General features: G+C 40.2%; 1 protein-coding gene across 1 annotated transcript; it reads left to right on the top strand.

Annotated features, from left to right (window-relative positions):
- The first annotated feature begins 875 nt into the window (after positions 1-875).
- Positions 876-5,799, top strand: rsrp1 (arginine/serine-rich protein 1). Its single transcript, XM_036575103.1, is given in 6 exon segments — positions 876-1,045; positions 2,516-3,007; positions 3,010-3,132; positions 3,451-3,635; positions 4,987-5,064; positions 5,417-5,799. Coding segments are annotated over 5 exon segments (1,011 nt in total). The 5' UTR covers positions 876-1,045; positions 2,516-2,523; the 3' UTR covers positions 5,558-5,799.
- Positions 5,800-17,559: the final 11,760 nt, after the last annotated feature.

Genomic DNA, 17,559 nt, shown 5'->3' with positions numbered 1-17,559 from the left:
ATATTGAGGCCATGAGCTATGAGAAACTTCACTTGTATTGTATTGTATTCAATTTGGACGTGTCCAACATTTTTGGAACAATAGAGCAAAGCTGATGTCGATTGTTTGTCGTGCTGATAAGTCGACTCAAACAAGATGCTGAAAAACCCTCTCCACTGTAATCTGCTATCATTTTCAACCCGTTGTGATTTTGACTCTTTGTTGCTGTCAGATATGCCTCCGGCCGTTCTGTCCGAAACCTCCTCGAACACGGAGCGGTTTGATGAGTCTCTTCTAATTTTTTGGTACAGAAACATCAACCTAAGTGTTTATGAGTCTCAGCAGCGCGAAATTACGACGAATGTCGAGTTAGACTGGCGTAAAAGTCGCGTGAATTCCGATCTGGCTGTTCAGACTGAGCCGCACTGCCGCAGATCAGATACGGATCGGATTTCAGTACCGCATATGAAAGCGTCTCAAATCGGAATTGAAAATGTCAGATTCAGTGTGGTTTTTGCTGTTCACACTCACACACAGATGACACATCTGTGTCACGTTTGAGGAAAAAGATTCTGGATTCTGGCCACTTTTACCTGCTGTGTAAACGTAGCCTTATTAGCTAGATTATTTACATAAAAATGGCAAAATTAGAACAAGGTTCCAGGTTTTCACAGCTTTCCTACTGCAGTAGGCAGATAAAGACTGCGAACAACACTCAAATTTCTTTGACAAAGTGACAAAACAGGGGTCCATAAAGACACACAAGCACAGAAAGCCTTCAAGCGACTGAACGTGCCTCATGTAGCTGACGTGGGGGGCTGAGAGGGCGGGACGGGGCGGGACGGGGCGGGCCGCAGGGGGCGGGGCGGGGTCAGTGAAGCTTCTGGAAATTTCCAGCTCGTTCGGTCCTGTGACGTTTCAGCTTTCGGGCTGTTGGCTTTGAAATCCTACTCTCATTCCAGAAACGTCGACGGTCGGTTGGCATCGCTTCTCGACCTCTCTTCGCTTAAACGACAAACAACAACCTCGCTTTGGAGTTTTTCGACGATATATCAAGTCTGTCCAGGTATAAGATATGTTTGTTTTAGAAATAGTTACTGATTGGGTTTTTTTTTTTCAGAAGTAGTTTTATCTGTTAGCTGAAGTCGGCTTCTTGTTCGAATTTCCCGTTCCACCTTAAACGATACAGCAGTTACTATTATAACGCCTCAGGTTCATGTAACAGCTGCGACATTTAAGATGGAACGGAGGAATGGGAACAAGAAGCGAATATGAAGTCGAGTTCAGCCTCGTGTTTTATTTCGATTCGAAGAAACGGCGTTTGGTTGTTAGCCTGTTAGCTTGGGTAGCTGGCGAATAATGAACCAGCTACTATATTAATGTTAACCCGAGTGATGAACGTTATTATAACGTTAGCTACATTTCTGTGTTTCTGTGGCTAGTTAGCGTTAGTTTTGAGGATGAAATAAATAAAGTCTAGACTAAAACTAAAGTTGAATTCTCTGAAAATGTAACATCTGTACTGCCTGCATGCGTTGCTGTAACGTTAGTCTAGTTTAGGTGACCTAATAGTAACGTTATCTTTACGTTTACTAGTTAGCTGAGTGCCTCCTTGTTCGGTAGCTAATGTTGTTTGGTTAGCTTGCTAGTTCAGTAATTAACACAGATGTAAGCTAATTAAAAAGAACGAAACGCAGTTATTTTTATATTTCCAGAGTGGTTTAATTTGAAATTGTGCGTTGCAGACAAACTTGCTGACTCAAACGCCTTCAAAGTAGTGCAGAAAGGAATTGGTTCGCGATTTTATACATATAGGTCAGCTAGACAGCCGTTTGTTATTATGACCAGTGAAGTTAGACGTGTCTCATATATGTAACGCTAATGTGGTTAATGTTGAAAAGCGACATAGTGAAAACTAGGTAGTACTATTTTTCCAGAAGACCCTACACTCACTTCGCCGTGAATGGGTTTCAAGAAATACGTAGGCTAAAACTACGGTAAACCTTTTAAAGTGACAGAGTATGCGTAATTACTTAATTGTAAAGAAATTATGAAAACTCGGTGGAATTCCCCTTTAAAGGGCAAAGCGCTTTGGCGGTCCATTGTTAGCTGTTACGCAAACTGGGTGGAGTTTAAGTTGCATAAGCTGCCCTATTTTTGTCTTGCTGTGCTAGAACATTCCCCACCCAGCGCCCTGTTTATGATACTGCAGTCCTTTCCAGGAACATGGTGCTGTTTTAATAGACTTAATGCTGTTTAAACATATCTTAGGTAGACAGTCATGAATTTTACGTTTGAGCTTTTGTTTCTTTAAATAGTACTTCAGATCCTCAAATGCCAATATTTAATGACAAGTAATGATTATCATTATGTAAGTTTTAATAGTAGTTATGAGCTTCCTGGACATTTATGTTAACAATCAACTTCTAATTTATTAATAAATAAAGGTTGTATTTTATCATTGGTTGTTTTTCTCTTCTAAATAAGTAATTAATTTTTTTGAGGCAGAAACTTAAAATGTACATGTTTTCTGCAGATCTGACAATGAAGACAGAGGAAAGTGGCCAGGCCCACCAGGCTCGCCTCAGTGAGGGAATGCGGCTCATTTTTGACCAAGAGACCAGCTCCTCACGCTCTACTAGTCGCAGCAGCAGCCCAGACAGTTCCTACTCCAGCAGCAGTGGCTCTTCCTATAGGTCAGACGAGTCACGGCGTTCACGGCGACGACATCGCCGGAGGTCCCGTTCCTCCTCCTCCGATAGCAGCTCCTCATCTGACAGCCGCTCCCGCACGCGTTCCCGCTCTCACCCGCGCTGCCACCGTGCTGCAGACCGATCTCGCTGTCGGCACCACTCTCCTCCCCGCCGCTACCGGGCCCGCTCTAGGTCCTTCAGTCCTTCACCATATCGCTCATCCCGCCATGGACGCAGGCACAGGGCATACTCCCGCTCCAGCAGCCGTTCTTCTTCACGTGGCCGCTACTCCAGGCGCTGGCGCAGGTCTCGCTCACGGTCCTCAGTTACAGGGGAGTGTCTAGCAGGTTTGTGGGGAGGTACAGGTGCAGATTCTCCCCCTCACCAAAGAGGCGCTACAGAGACTACAGGAGCAGATCAAGATCTCCAGAACAGTCTGCTATTCGGCTTAGCCAGAGAGGTAAAGCCCTTGTACGACTGGTTAACATGTGAAGAGCTGATATAAGTATTGCTTTCATTGATTGTTTTAGGCTACTGGTCACCAGCTCTATTCATGATGGAAGTGTAGCTCCTACCTTAAGCAGCTGATTAACTCATTTAATTTTCTGAGTCAGCGATTTGGGTTGAAGCTGTAGTGTTTGAAGAGTGTATCTCCATGAGGAGGCTTGGTGACCTGTGGTTACATAGACTGCTACATATCTGTACTTTTACATCACTTGATTTTAATCCCCAAAACATGTAGAATTAGACAGACAATGTCCTCTCAATCTCTCCACAGAAAAAATGGATCTCCTGAACATTGCTAAAGAGAACGCAACAAAAATTCTTGGTGTACAGAACCTGGAGCTGCCTGCCAGTGTGAAGACTATGGAGCAACAAACAAAGCAGCAAGAAAAGAAACCAGAGCCTAACGCTGAAGAACGGGTGAGAGTAGACCCGGTGTCACTGAAGAAACCAGCACAGGTGAGTGTTAGAAACTCCCACATACCACCTTTTGTAACTGGGAGTCAGTGATATGAAGCTAATCTACACTGTAGTAAATACAGTTCTTTCTTCAAAGAGGTACCTGCTTTGGAAAGAGCTTTTAAGTTAACTGAACTGAAAGAGCTAACGCAATTGTACATTACCCTGTAGTTTGCATGCTTGTGAAGAGGGTTGTTTAACCTTTGGTTTCTACTTGGATTTCATGAAAATAGTGTTATTTGTGCTCTGTTTAAACCAACCTGGGTCATCGTGTAAATTATCTCCTCAGACATAATTGTTTTTGGCTGATGGATATAATGGAAGCGTGATGAAGGCAAAAATATAGACCACCAACAGCTACATACTGTCATGACCGGATTAGGTAACGGTAAAATAAGAGTATGTACAAGTATTTTTTGTGTGCGTGTGCACCTGTGTGTGAGTGAATGTGTGTGTGCGCACCCCTGTGCAATACGAGAGACAGTAACAGTTTGTTTTAACCTTCCTCAATGTCTGCAGGATCGCTTCAATTGCTTTGTTTTTGTATCGTTTCTGTTCCTGTAGATCACATGACAGTGGTCTGCACTCCTCCATCCCTTGGAGTAGGAGATCATTTGAGTGACAACATTGGGTTTTCAAGAAGGTTTAAAAGCTTATGTTGCGCAAAGGTCAAGTAACATCGGTGCAAATATTTCTAGAAGTAGAATATCATTACTTACAATATATTTGCTACACAACTAATTTATTGACTGTCATAGAACAACATTTATTAATACTTTATACATACTTGGGACATTTCAGCACATACACCATATATAAACTCATCACAATTAGAGCTGCAGGATTATGATAATGTTAACTTACTGATGGTTGAACTGGGTGCGTTGTTATTTACCAGAGTCTTCCTCGAATCCGTGTGTCTGAAGAAACTCAGGCGTACGGACTGGCTTTTAGTGGCCCTTAATTCAGAAGAACAGCCCCTCTCCCCTCTGTCCTCGTATACCAAAGACAAGTCTGCGCCCAGAGCGCTGGATGGGGGTTTGGAAAAAATCACATTTACTGCATCTTCATCTTTCTACTCAGAGAAGGATTCTTTGACTTTATTTTATTTTTTGGTTAATGCATTTTATACTTTCTGTATTGATGATAGATTTTGTTTTGCCTCTGTCAGCCGTACAGACTGTTGATGGAGATATAAACAGACAGAACAGTTTCAGACTCGGGCCTTCTTTAAGTAGGCCTGTTTTCTTTAAATGTTTTTTTTGCATGTACAGAAGGTTTTGTTAGAAAATGGATAGTAAGATGCAAGTATCTTTGTGTAAGTGTAACTTTTCTCTTCCTGTTTCTGTAGGACAAAGATATGAGAGCTGAAGATGACAGCGTTCCTAAGATGTCCCCATCAAGGAAACCAATTACCTTCAGCATCAGTGTAAGTCTATAGCAACTTAACCCATAATTTTGAATAATGTTTTCAGTCAGCCTACAGCAGTTCAGCCCTGCCCTTTACTTTTTGAATGAATCTGTCAGAACAGATCCCATTTAAATAAATCAGTCCTAACAGCACAGTGACACTAACAGCCTGTTTAATTCTAAGGGATAAACAGAGGTTGGAAATGGTCATGGATTTATGGAAATATGAATGAAATTATGACTTGTGGTACATAAACGCACACAAATGTTTTCCATATATAGATTTTATAAGGAATAAGTGCCTTTTCAGTGATGATAATGTTAAATGTAAACTTACTGCTTACTTTTCTCTCCTTCTTCTCTGTCCACAGAACGCTGTTGCCAAACCATCAAGCAGCCCAACGTTCCATGTGTCGGAGAGTAAGGTAACATCCAGAGCAGACAGCGTGGGGAACAGAAAGCCATATGGACAGTGGGTCCCCATCAAGAAATCTTCCCCTAACAAACACTGATCTTCCATTTGTCTTTAGATTGGAAGGTTTTATGGACACTGTAAATACTGTAAATAGTTTGTACAGGGGGAAAGGGGAAGGGTAGTGATCTCTTGTTTCATTAGACGTGTTTTCTTTCAGATGTAAAGTGATTTAAGTTGGAGGAAGACCAGAGGAGTGCGAACAGGTGGGAGTTAATGTGTATATAGTGTCGTCGTGTTTTGTGCTGTTCAGATTTCTAAATAAACAATGTATTTATGAGACTTGGTGTCTTGAGTTTTTATTTGCAGTGGGAATTGTGGAGGAAGAGCAGTAAGTGAGGGTAAAAATAACATTTTAGTGTTTTGCTCATGGGTCAGTGTTGGAATTACTGAAGTACAGAATAAGTTAGATTTTCTCCCTAATGGCTTCGCAGACGTCTTGAACAAAGTTAACAGGGAAAAAAAAACTTTGGCAATAACCAATACCTTCTGAGGAGCTGAACTTCAATTATTTTTCTCTCAGCTACTATGTACACCCTGATTAGACGGTGTAATTGTAGAGTGAAGCTCGTTCAGTGAAGCTCGTATAGTGTTTTATAGGTCATTTCTTGGTCTAGAAAGCTGGGACCACTTCCTCCGCCTCCCCACTTTAAAGTGCAAGCATAAAGAAAATCAGCTGTTAAAAAAATATGCAGAAGCTGATCAAGTAAAATTTTACTGCTGTTAAGAAATTCAGCAGGAGGAGTCAGGAGACCAGATCTTCAGATTCAGTTTTATTCATGTGCATGTAGAGAATCATGCATAGGCATGTGTTGGTCATCAGTCCATCACCAATATTTTGAAAGGATCTTACGTACATTGAAAACTAAAGAGGAAAAGGAGATTGAGGTATAGGGGGTGCAGATAAGGCGGGTTATTATCATCTTAAGGAGTGAGATGACGAGGTTAGAGTGTTATCACCTTTCACCTTATTGCTTTCTGCAAGGGGGGGTGTGTGACAAGTAGTACTTTACTACGACTAAAGGCCATTTGCTAAAACTAAGTATACCTGGTTAGGAAAATAACATAAGGGAAAACGTTGAGCATATTTTCTCTTACTGGATGTGTTTTAAAATAAGTATAAAATATTAAAATAATTTTTTAACCATAAAGTATGAAGAGATAATAGAGTTTAACAAGTTCCTGTGCTGATTTGTGTACTAAGAAGGCTCCCTGCAGTTCTATTAGTAACTTAGTATGAGGTACTTTTAGTTGAGTCACTATGTCTCAGTAGCATGAGCACGAGTTCAGGCTACCCCACGCTCTTCTGTATGGCAGGAACATTTTAAATGAAAGCACTCTAAGCACTGATAAACACAGAGGCTCCTGGGGGAGAGTTCACCCTAATCCAATCATTATCGCCACAAACTGAACAAAGTGGCTACTTCTCATCAGTAAAGAGGCTTTTGAAGAAAATATTACCGCATTTCTGCTTAATATACACTCTTAAAAAGATGTTTTTTCAAGGGCTGTTCAGTAAAGAATTTGGGTCTGCATAGAACTATGAGCAAAGAACCCTTTGCATGATTAAAGGGTTCATTGAATCATGATAAAAAATGATGGAGAGCTTCTAATAAGCTTGTAACAATTAAAGAAACCCCTTTGGGTGCTATAAAGAACCCTTTTCAAAAAGGTTCTATTTTGAACCATCCACAGCATAGTCTCTAGTCAATCTGAAGAACCATTTCATAATGCAGAGAACCCTTTATTCATGCAAAATGTTCATGGTTTTATACAGAACCAATTTGTTTACTAGAGAACCATTGAAGAACTTTTTTTAAGAGTGCAGTTCTTCAAGGTAGTGGTTCTATTTAGAACAAAGAACACTCAAAGAACCACTTGCATGCTTGAATGGGTCCTTACATGGTGAAGTGATTCTTCAGAGTGATGGAGAATGTGTTGTATATGCTTCTACATAGAACCTTTTTTGAAAAGGGTTCTCCTATTGTTACAAGCTTGACATCATAACAGCAGCAGAACCCTTTTGGTGCTATACAGAACCAATTCCAAAAAGGTCCTACACAGAACCATATACAACATATTGTCTCTCAGTCTGAAGAAACATATCAGCATGCAGATGGTTCTTCAAGTGTTCACAGTTCTATATAGAACCACCAGTAAAGAACCATCTTTTTTTGAGAGAGAGTGTGTGTGTGTGTGTGTGTGTGTGTGTGTGTGTGTGTGTGTGTGTGTTGGGGGGTGGGGGGGGGTCTGATTAGTATGCTTTAATCTGTTGGAAGTAATACCAGCTTGTCAAGCCTGAAGCAAAGCTTTAGATACACCTCACATTAAGAATGTAAAGACTGGGCGAACCACAACCACTAGGTGACGGTATTGCTTTGCAAAAGACAAGCCAGACACAACTAGAAAAATCCATGAGGAAAATGCAGCGTTCAAGTGCTGTCAGACTCGTTGTAAAAGTGAGTTATGAGCGAATAAACAGGCCTCCAGAGTGGTAAACATCAGCAGGAAACCTCGAGTTTTCTATCATAACTTGTTGTTTGGTGTTATAATACACAGACATAAAACAGTGAGTGTTAATCGTGTGAATGCCTCAACAAAATGCGTCATTTTTAAACATTTCTTGTGACACCTGAGGCAAATTTCCATGTTTTTTCCAGTTTCATTAGTTGTTTTCTGTACAAATCTCTCATGACATTTGCTACTATGATTTGCTGAGTAGTTTGCTTAGGAAATGGCATGTATTTACTCATAATCACACACAATCATTAATTAGATACCCCAGAAACATATTTTAGAGTCTTTTATTGCTCAAAAAGTAAGATAATGCACAAAATAAAATACCCCCTTACAAAAGGCTTCCATTGGGCTAGAATGGCTAGAAAACCAGCACAGACCAGCAAAACCAGCACATGTTGTGTTTTGGATGCATTGGAAGCTGATATGCTGGTCAGGAGCAAAGCCAGCATATGTTGAGTTTTGGATGCTGGTATGCTGGTCAACCAGCATGACCCTGCCGGCTGACCAGCTAATCCTACACCACACCAGCACTAGACCAGCATAAACCAGCATGGAATTCATTCTGGTTTATGCTGTTTTTTTTCATCAGGGTACATGTTCAAAATGATTTGAACTGCAAATGTACAACAGTTTAATGACATCACGTCCTTTTTAAACGTTTTAGCATCAGATCACTATTTGCCCGTTGCTTTGATAGCTAGATTAGCCTCACATCCTTGGGTTGCTATGGGGGAAACTGGAATGTAATAACATAAAGAGGCACGTCACGCAGAATATTGAATTATTGGAACAATATCACTGAGTTTTAAGATTATTTACCTTTTGTTTATCAGGTATTACTGTAAAAGTATTCAGATGTTACTGTCACACATAAGCAGCCTATTGATATTCATGTCCCATTCTATACTGTTAGAAATAAAGGTTCTGTGCAGGTACATTTTTTGTTCATCAAGGTACAAACAATGTAAATGTTCCCTCAAAGGTACAACAGTGGTTTTAAGGTCCGATTGTGAACCTTAAATACGTTTTTCCCAGGTAAAAAGGTTGCAGTCCATCTGCATCTGCTTAATGTAAAACTCATTAATACTAGCTAAAAACTCACAACTTTATTTTCTCTTCAGAACTGCATAATATTCTAATCACTCCACACTTGTCATTATAATACATATGAAATCAGTCAATCAAGCTGTCAACGTCAAGGATCGTCTTTACAGATTTATGCCGTTTGAGGAGACATGATGTCGTGAGACGTGGATTAAAAACACTTTTTCTTTCTGGTTTGAGTGACAGATATGCGACGCATCAAAGTCAGCTCAGGTACTTGCAGTCTTTAAACAGCAGAGTAACAGGTTCCCTCTGATGTTTGCCGTTTTTAATTAACGCTGTTGGTCTAGTATGAAGCCAGTGCAATGATACATCATCCAGTAGTTGTAGTGAATGTGTCAAAAATAAATTTTGGCCTTTGTGCAGCATTTAAGCCGCCTTTATTCTTTCCTTGCCTCATAAATTGGCTTTCAGACAGGGAGCAGACGGGTACATGTTCATGCAAATGTTCAGGGACTTGGCAGGGATTTGGCATTTTTAATGCAAGCTTGTGACAGGCCTGAGGCTTTCGGTCCAATTAAGGTTGGGCTGCTTTTTGCACGCTTTTTCATTTGCATACACAAAAGCAAGAATTTCCAAAACACTGAAGATCACTGGAGTTCAGCAACAGATGGAATCAAAAGTGTGATCACATTGAAAAATCTAAATCTTTTTTTTTTCTTTCTTTCATCTCGATGAGATTGGAATGAGGAATCTGGCTTAGATTCAGAGTTTAATAAAACATATACAGGTCTCCTACACGCAAAAGAAAGAGTAAACAGGCTGGCGGTAAGTGTTGGAAGCTTCCACAACAACACTGAAAGTCCTGCCTGTGTAGCTGTGGATAGAAAATTGAGAGTAAATGAACTGTGTGCGGTCGCTGCTCCACCCCACTTATGCATTCTGTGCGAATTTGTGGTAAAGCAACATGCCACATATCTTTCTGCTGAGCATAACTTAAGCACTATTGGAGCTGGATTTTTTTCATTTTTTTTTTTACCAGAGGATGTTCTGTAATGTAATTTGTGGGATTTCACAGGCTGATGGGTAAATGAAAATATCTTAAACTTACCACAGTTAGCACAGATGTTACAGCATTACAGACCGGATGTACACATCAGTGTTACAGTATTATAGTCCAGATGTAGACAGCAGTGTTAAAGCATTATAGTCCAGATGTGCACAGCAGTGTTACAGCATTATAGTCCAGATGTACACAGCAGTGTTAAAGCATTATAGTCCAGATGTACACAGCAGTGTTACAGCATTATAGTACAGATGTGCACAGCAGTATTAAAGCATTATAGTCCAGATGTACACATCAGTGTTACAGCATTATAGTACAGATGTGCACAGCAGTGTTAAAGCATTATAGTACAGATGTACATGCCAGTGTTACAGCATTATAGTCCAGATGTACACATCAGTGTTACAGCATTATAGTCCAGATGTACACACCAGTGTTACAGCATTATAGTACAGATGTACACATCAGTGTTACAGCATTATAGTCCAGATGTACACAGCAGTGTTACAGCATTATAGTTCAGATGTGCACAGCAGTGTTAAAGCATTATAGTCCAGATGTACACATCAGTGTTACAGCATTATAGTACAGATGTACACAGCAGTGTTAAAGCATTATAGTACAGATGTACATGCCAGTGTTACAGCATTATAGTACAGATGTACACACCAGTGTTACAGCATTATAGTACAGATGTACACATCAGTGTTACAGCATTATAGTACAGATGTGCACAGCAGTGTTAAAGCATTATAGTCCAGATGTACACATCAGTGTTACAGCAGTATAGTACAGATGTACACAGCAGTGTTAAAGCATTATAGTCCAGATGTACACATCAGTGTTACAGCATTATAGTACAGATGTACATGCCAGTGTTACAGCATTATAGTACAGATGTGCACAGCAGTGTTAAAGCATTATAGTCCAGATGTACACATCAGTGTTACAGCATTATAGTACAGATGTACATGCCAGTGTTACAGCATTATAGTACAGATGTACATGCCAGTGTTACAGCATTATAGTCCAGATGTACACATCAGTGTTACAGCATTATAGTACAGATGTACATGCCAGTGTTACAGCATTGTAGTCCAGATGTACACACCAGTGTTACAGCATTATAGCCCAGATGTACACATCAGTGTTACAGCATTATTGTCCAGATGTACACAGCAGTGTTACAGCATTATAGCCCAGATGTACACATCAGTGTTACAGCATTATAGTACAGATGTACACATCAGTGTTACAGCATTATTGTCCAGATGTACACAGCAGTGTTACAGCATTATAGCCCAGATGTACACATCAGTGTTACAGCATTATAAGCCAGATGTATACATCAGTGTTACAGTGTTATAGGTCAGATGTACACGTCAACATTACAGCGTCACAGCTAGGGCTGTCACAGCCATGACATTTTAGCTGATGATTTACATTATATTGTCTTTTCTAGTTCACCTTTTTGTAACTAATGAAATACAAGCTTAAAGTGGCCATATCGGCTGTTACCTGCTGGCATACATTACTCAACACTGCCCTCTAAACGTTAAACAACTTTAAGCACTACAGCCCAGATGTATGTCAGTGATAGGCACACTTAATAACAGTAATACTCACAGTGGTGGTGGTATTGTATTTTAATTATGAGATTAAAATGATTTATTATTACTATTATTATTATTATTACTCCTCCTGGTACTACTACACTACAGTACCTCAGTAACGGCTGTGCTGCTGTCTACTCAGAACTGCAATTTTTGCACGTCACATTCTTATACACTTTACTGTCTGTTTCATACTGTATTCTCCTTTGTTTATTGAATTTTATTGTAGGATTTTAAAGCTAGTTTTGCACTGCTTTTTTGATTGTATTTATTGTAGTGTAAGTTAGTGTTGTACTGCACTTTGTATATGTATTTTGTTTTGCTGACTTGTGTTTCATCCCCGGCCGGGTGACCAGGGTCCTTTCTGTGTGGAGTTTGCATGTTCTCCCCGTGTCTGCGTGGGTTTCCTCCGGGTGCTCCGGTTTCCTCCCACAGTCCACAGACATGCAGTCAGGCTGACTGGATATGCTGAATTGCCCCTAGGTGTGAGTGTGGGTGTGAATGTATATGTCTGTCTGTCTGCCCTGTGATGGACTGGCGACCTGTCCAGGGTGTATTCTTCCTTCCACCCAATTACTGCTGGGATAGGCTCCAGCTCCCTCCGCGACCCAGAGAGTAAGCGGCTTAGGAGATGTGTGTGTGTATGACTTGTGTTTCTGAGGATCTGGAGGTTCCAAACATTCCAAAGTTCTCCTTGATTTCGATCTTGATCTCAACAGGTAAAACCCGTCCAGCTAACATACAGCTTCAGCCTGCATTCCTTCGCCCACAGACCCACTTTTCAGAAGAAAGGGTCCACTTTGCCTTGTGCTGTAACGTGAACAGATTTTTGAAAATGTTTTATTTCTTTTCATTCTGGATCACAAGGTTTACCTCTTGTCTGATCTTCAGGGCACAGCGGTGGATAGTTTGAATAGCGTTAGTTACGCGATTCAAAGCTAACATTCATGCAGCATCACCAGCTGAGAGTTTTGTTATTTTCAGCTAATAAGACATCTTAGGAAAAACTGATGCGGCTTCAGCTGTATGGACTCGGGCACTGTTTCAACCGCAGCATTCAACCTCTGGCCTGTTTTCCTCCAGCCTCTCTTGCCAATAAGAGATATTTATGAGAAACTTAAGAAAAGTGCATTCTCTTTCCCTGGCCTTGAGAACCCTGCTTCTCCTCAGGCCTAACCTCAATTGTTACTGATAACATATTGCTATGATTTCAAGATGACCAGATAAGGGAGCGCTATATCAACCTCACAGTCTATGTTTGTGTCATATGCTTATATGCCCAGTGATGAATTGCCCCTCAGGGGCAAATAAAGTTCAGTTTAAAAAACCATTATACACTACCGTTCAAAAATTCAGAATCACTTGTCAAACAAATAATTAGTTTAATTCAGTAATAACTTATATAATGGAGACTTTATACACTTACACATAATAGATATATACTTTCATTTTTTTTTTCAAATATTTTTGTTAGAGATTTTATTCTAATTTTTGTCTTTCAATATTCAGAAGTATTTTAGGAACTAATGGTGTGTATTATAGATTTTTAAAAGTTTTTTTTTTCAATACTGTTTCCCAAAATTAATTTTTTAAAAAAATGACATTATTTAATATTTGCTTATTTTAAAGATTTTTTTCAATACTCTGAAGTTGTTAAATGGTACATTTTAGAGATTTTATTCAATGCTGATCACAGTTTTAGGAGCAAGATACTAAATGATACAAATCAAGCTTTAGAACTTTAGAAATTTTTGCATCAAAAACGAAGTTATTAAATGATACTTTTTTATTTTTACAACATATGCATTTTTTTTCAATATTCAAAACTTTTTAGACGCAAGATGTTTATTAAACTCATTAAATTCATTTTAGAATATATTAGGCTTTTTTTCAAGATTCAAAACTTTTCAGCAACAAAGTTTTTAAATTAAACATATTTGAGAACTTTGTTTAAATATATTATTAATCTTTTTTAGGAAAGCAAGTTTTTATGAACGTGGAGTTATTAAGTGATATGGGCCGGAGGATGTGTGTGTGAGGCCATGCAAAATGTCCTCAAAGAAGCAATTTCCCCCATTTATATTCATAACACCTCAAGGTTGGGCAATAAATTGGCAAATAAATTGAACTACTAATAGTGAACATTGTAATGACAGAATAAAGTGGCGCCTTGATGTAGTAGCTGATTTGCTATAAAGCTGAATGAAGGGCTTAAAGTGTATGGCCCAAGTCAAACTCCTAGATGCACTATATGGCCAAAAGTATGTAGACACCCTGTCTAATTATTGAGTTCAGGTATTTCAGCCACACACTGCTAAGAAGTGTATAAAATCAAGACATGGACATGCAGACTCAACACAAACACTGGCACTAGAATGGATCGCACTGTCAACAGGATGACAGATGCCTCTGCCACAAATCAGTTGTGCAATTTCTGCCCTGCTGCCCTGCTAGATCTGCCCTGGTCAACTAGGCTGCGCAGTGCTGACATGCGTAGCATGTACAAGTTGCCTATCCTCAGTTGCACCACTCACTACTGAGTTCTAAACTGCCTCTGGAATCAATATCAGCACCAGAACTGTGAGCCGGGAGCTTCATGAGATGGATTTGAGCAGCTGCACACAAGCCTACGATCACTATGCACACTGCCAAGTGTCTGCTGGAGTGGTGTAAAGCACACCGCCATTGGATTCCAGCGGAGTGGAAATGTGGTCTCCGGAGTGATGAATCATGCTTCCTTATCATTTAAGTTATTTAATTACACAATGACAAAGTACCTATTTAAAGCACTTTCAGGTCAAGATTTCCGTCTCTACTTCCGGTCACTACTTTTCATATACATTCTTCAGATGGATATTATTTGAAGCCTTTGAAGCTGCAGACCAGCATCATATTCGGATCAAACATGAATCTGCAACAAAATTGGTTTTATATGACAAAGTATTGAATGTTAATGTATCTACTTTAGGAGCAGACAGGTACGCAGACAACTAGTGATGTGCAGAGAGGTGCACAACGACATGGCTGGACAATGTACAAAACACACAAACACAGTTACACACTCACACACACGCACACACACACACACACACACACACACACACTCACACACACATCCTCCGGCCCTCATCTTCTCTTAGGCCTTCAGTTCGCCACAGGGAGATTCCACAAGCCCTAAATCTGGAACGTCCTGGCAAAGCCACAGAAGAATCCTGACACATCCTCACAGTCGCAGAGAGAAAAGAGAGAAGGAGAAAAAGAGTTGGGGAAAAAAAAAAATCGCAGCATGTTTACAGATGCACATAAAGGAGCCCATTGTTCGGGACACACAAGACGTCTTTTGAATTTGGCTTGAGAAAAATGCTACGAGTCACCCCTCACAGGCAAACTCCATTTGATGTCTAATTAGTTGTCCTTAATGCCACGGATGCCAGGCTGCTATTTGAGCCCATCACATGAGTGTAATCTCCTCTCACAGGCGCCTGTCCCAGCGTTCTTTAACGATTTTACCAGTGAAGGCATCCATCACCATTTAGGAGCCCATTGAACATAAACACCTTCAAAAAGCCCATCAATCTACACCCCACACGCTCAGGACAGAACAGCAGCCAAAAAAAATATGTTTCTCTCTATATGGAACCAAGAGAGATGTTTAAATGACAGGTGAACAGAGTGAAATGGAATTGAAGCTAATGAGCTTATGTAGAACCTGATGATCCAACCCTAATGCTTATCCTTAGCTAGCAGTACAGGTGAATGTCAAGTGATCTGAGCAAGTGAAAGAAAGCCCAAGGCCATTCCTTTGCCCAATCTTGAGGAAACTTGAATTTAGATATTTAGAAAAGACAGTACATACATTTACAATCCCATTTCCAAAAAAAGTTGGGACACTGTGCAAAATGTAAATAAAAACAAAATGCAATGATGTGCAAATCATTTAAACCCTATATTATGTTGAAAATAGTACAAAGACAGCACATCAAATGTTGAAACTGAGAGATTTTATTATTTTTTGAAAATTATATGCCCATTTTGAGTTTGATGCCAACAACACGTTCCAAAAAGGTTGGGACAGGGGCATGTTTACCACTGTGGTTCATCACCTCTTCTTTTAACAACACTCTGTAAGCGTTTGGGAACTGAGGAGACACTGCTCTAGTTTTGAAAGTGGAATGTTTTCCTTTTCTTGTTCGATATAGGATTTCAGCTGCTCAACAGTTCAGGGTCTCATTTGTTGTATTTTTCATTCTGGATGGCAGCATATGTTACCAAAACATGTATATATCATTCAGCATTAATGGTGCCTTCACAGATGTGCACTAATGCACTCCTATACCATCATGAATACTGTCTTTTGAACTGTGCATTGATAACAAGCTGAGTCATCTTTAGCCCAGAGGACACAGTATCCATGATTTCCAAAAAAGAATTTCAAATGTTCATTCGTTTTACCACAGGACACTTTTCCACTTCCCCTTAATCCATTTTAATTGAGGTCAGGACCAGAGAAGGTGGCAGCGTTTCTGGATCCTGTTTATATAGAGTTTCTTCTTTGCGTTTTAGAGTTTTCACTTGCATTTGTGGATGCAGTGACAGACATTTCACAGACATTTTGCACAGTGTCCCAACTTTTTTGGAAACGGGGTTGTGCTTGCAACACCTCTGATGTTTATAATTTCCCCCATTTATATTCATAACACCTCAAGGTTGGAGAGTAAATTGGCAAATAAATTGAACTACTGATAGTGAACATTGTAATGGCAGAATAAAGTGGTGTCTTGATATCATAGCTGACTTGCTATAAAGCTGAATGAAGGGGTTAAAGTGTATGGCCCAAATCAAACTCCTAGATGCACTATATGGCCAGAAGTATGGTCAGAAGAAGGACACACCTCCTAATTATAGAGTTTGGGTGTTTCAGCCACACACACACTGCTAAGAAGTGTACAAAATCAAGACATGGCCATGCGGACTCAATAGACAAACACTTGCAAAATGGGTCATAAAGTCTGTAAACTGATGACGGATGACTCTACCACAAGCCAGTTGTGCAATTTCTGCCTTTCTAGATCCGCCCCGGTCAACTGTAAGTGCTATTATTGTAAAATCGAAGCATCTCGGTAAACCACAGATCAGCCACAGAGCGGCAAACCAGGCAAACTCACAGAGCAGGGCTGCACAGTGCTAAAGTACGAAACGTAAGAATTGCCTATCCACTGCTGCATTATTCACTACACAGTTCTAAACTGCCTCTGGAATCAACATCAGCACAAGAACTGTGCATCCGGAGCTTCATGAAATGGGTTTCCATAGCCTATGATCACTATGCACACTGCCAAGTGTCTGCTGGAGTGGTGTAAAGCACGCTCCCACTGGACTGTAGAGGAGTGGAAACGTGGTCTCTGGAGTGATGAATCACGCATCTATATCTAGCAGTCTTATGGGTCAATCTACCTACTGCAATGCTTAGTGCCAACAGCAAAGTTTGGTGGAGGAGGGATAATGATCTGGGGCTGTTTTTCAGGGTTTGGACCACTTTGTTCCAGTGAAGGGTAACGTTAATGCTATGGTATACAAAGCAATTATATGCTTCTAATTTTGTGTCAACAGTTTGGGGAAGGTTCTTTCCTGTTCCAGCATGACTGAGCCCCTGTGCACAACGCGAGCTCCGTAAAGAGTTTGGTAAAGAGTTTGGTGTGGAGGAACTCCAGCAGCCTGCACAGAGCCTTGACCTTAACCCCACTGGATACCTTTGGTATGGATTTGAATGTCGGTTGTGAGCCAGGCCTTCTCAGCCAA

This window comes from Colossoma macropomum, unplaced genomic scaffold, assembly GCF_904425465.1.
Source record: "Colossoma macropomum unplaced genomic scaffold, Colossoma_macropomum, whole genome shotgun sequence".
Taxonomy (NCBI): Eukaryota; Metazoa; Chordata; class Actinopteri; order Characiformes; family Serrasalmidae; genus Colossoma; species Colossoma macropomum.
The sequence above is the reverse complement of the archived record's forward strand: the minus strand, read 5'-3'. Positions and strand labels throughout refer to the sequence as shown.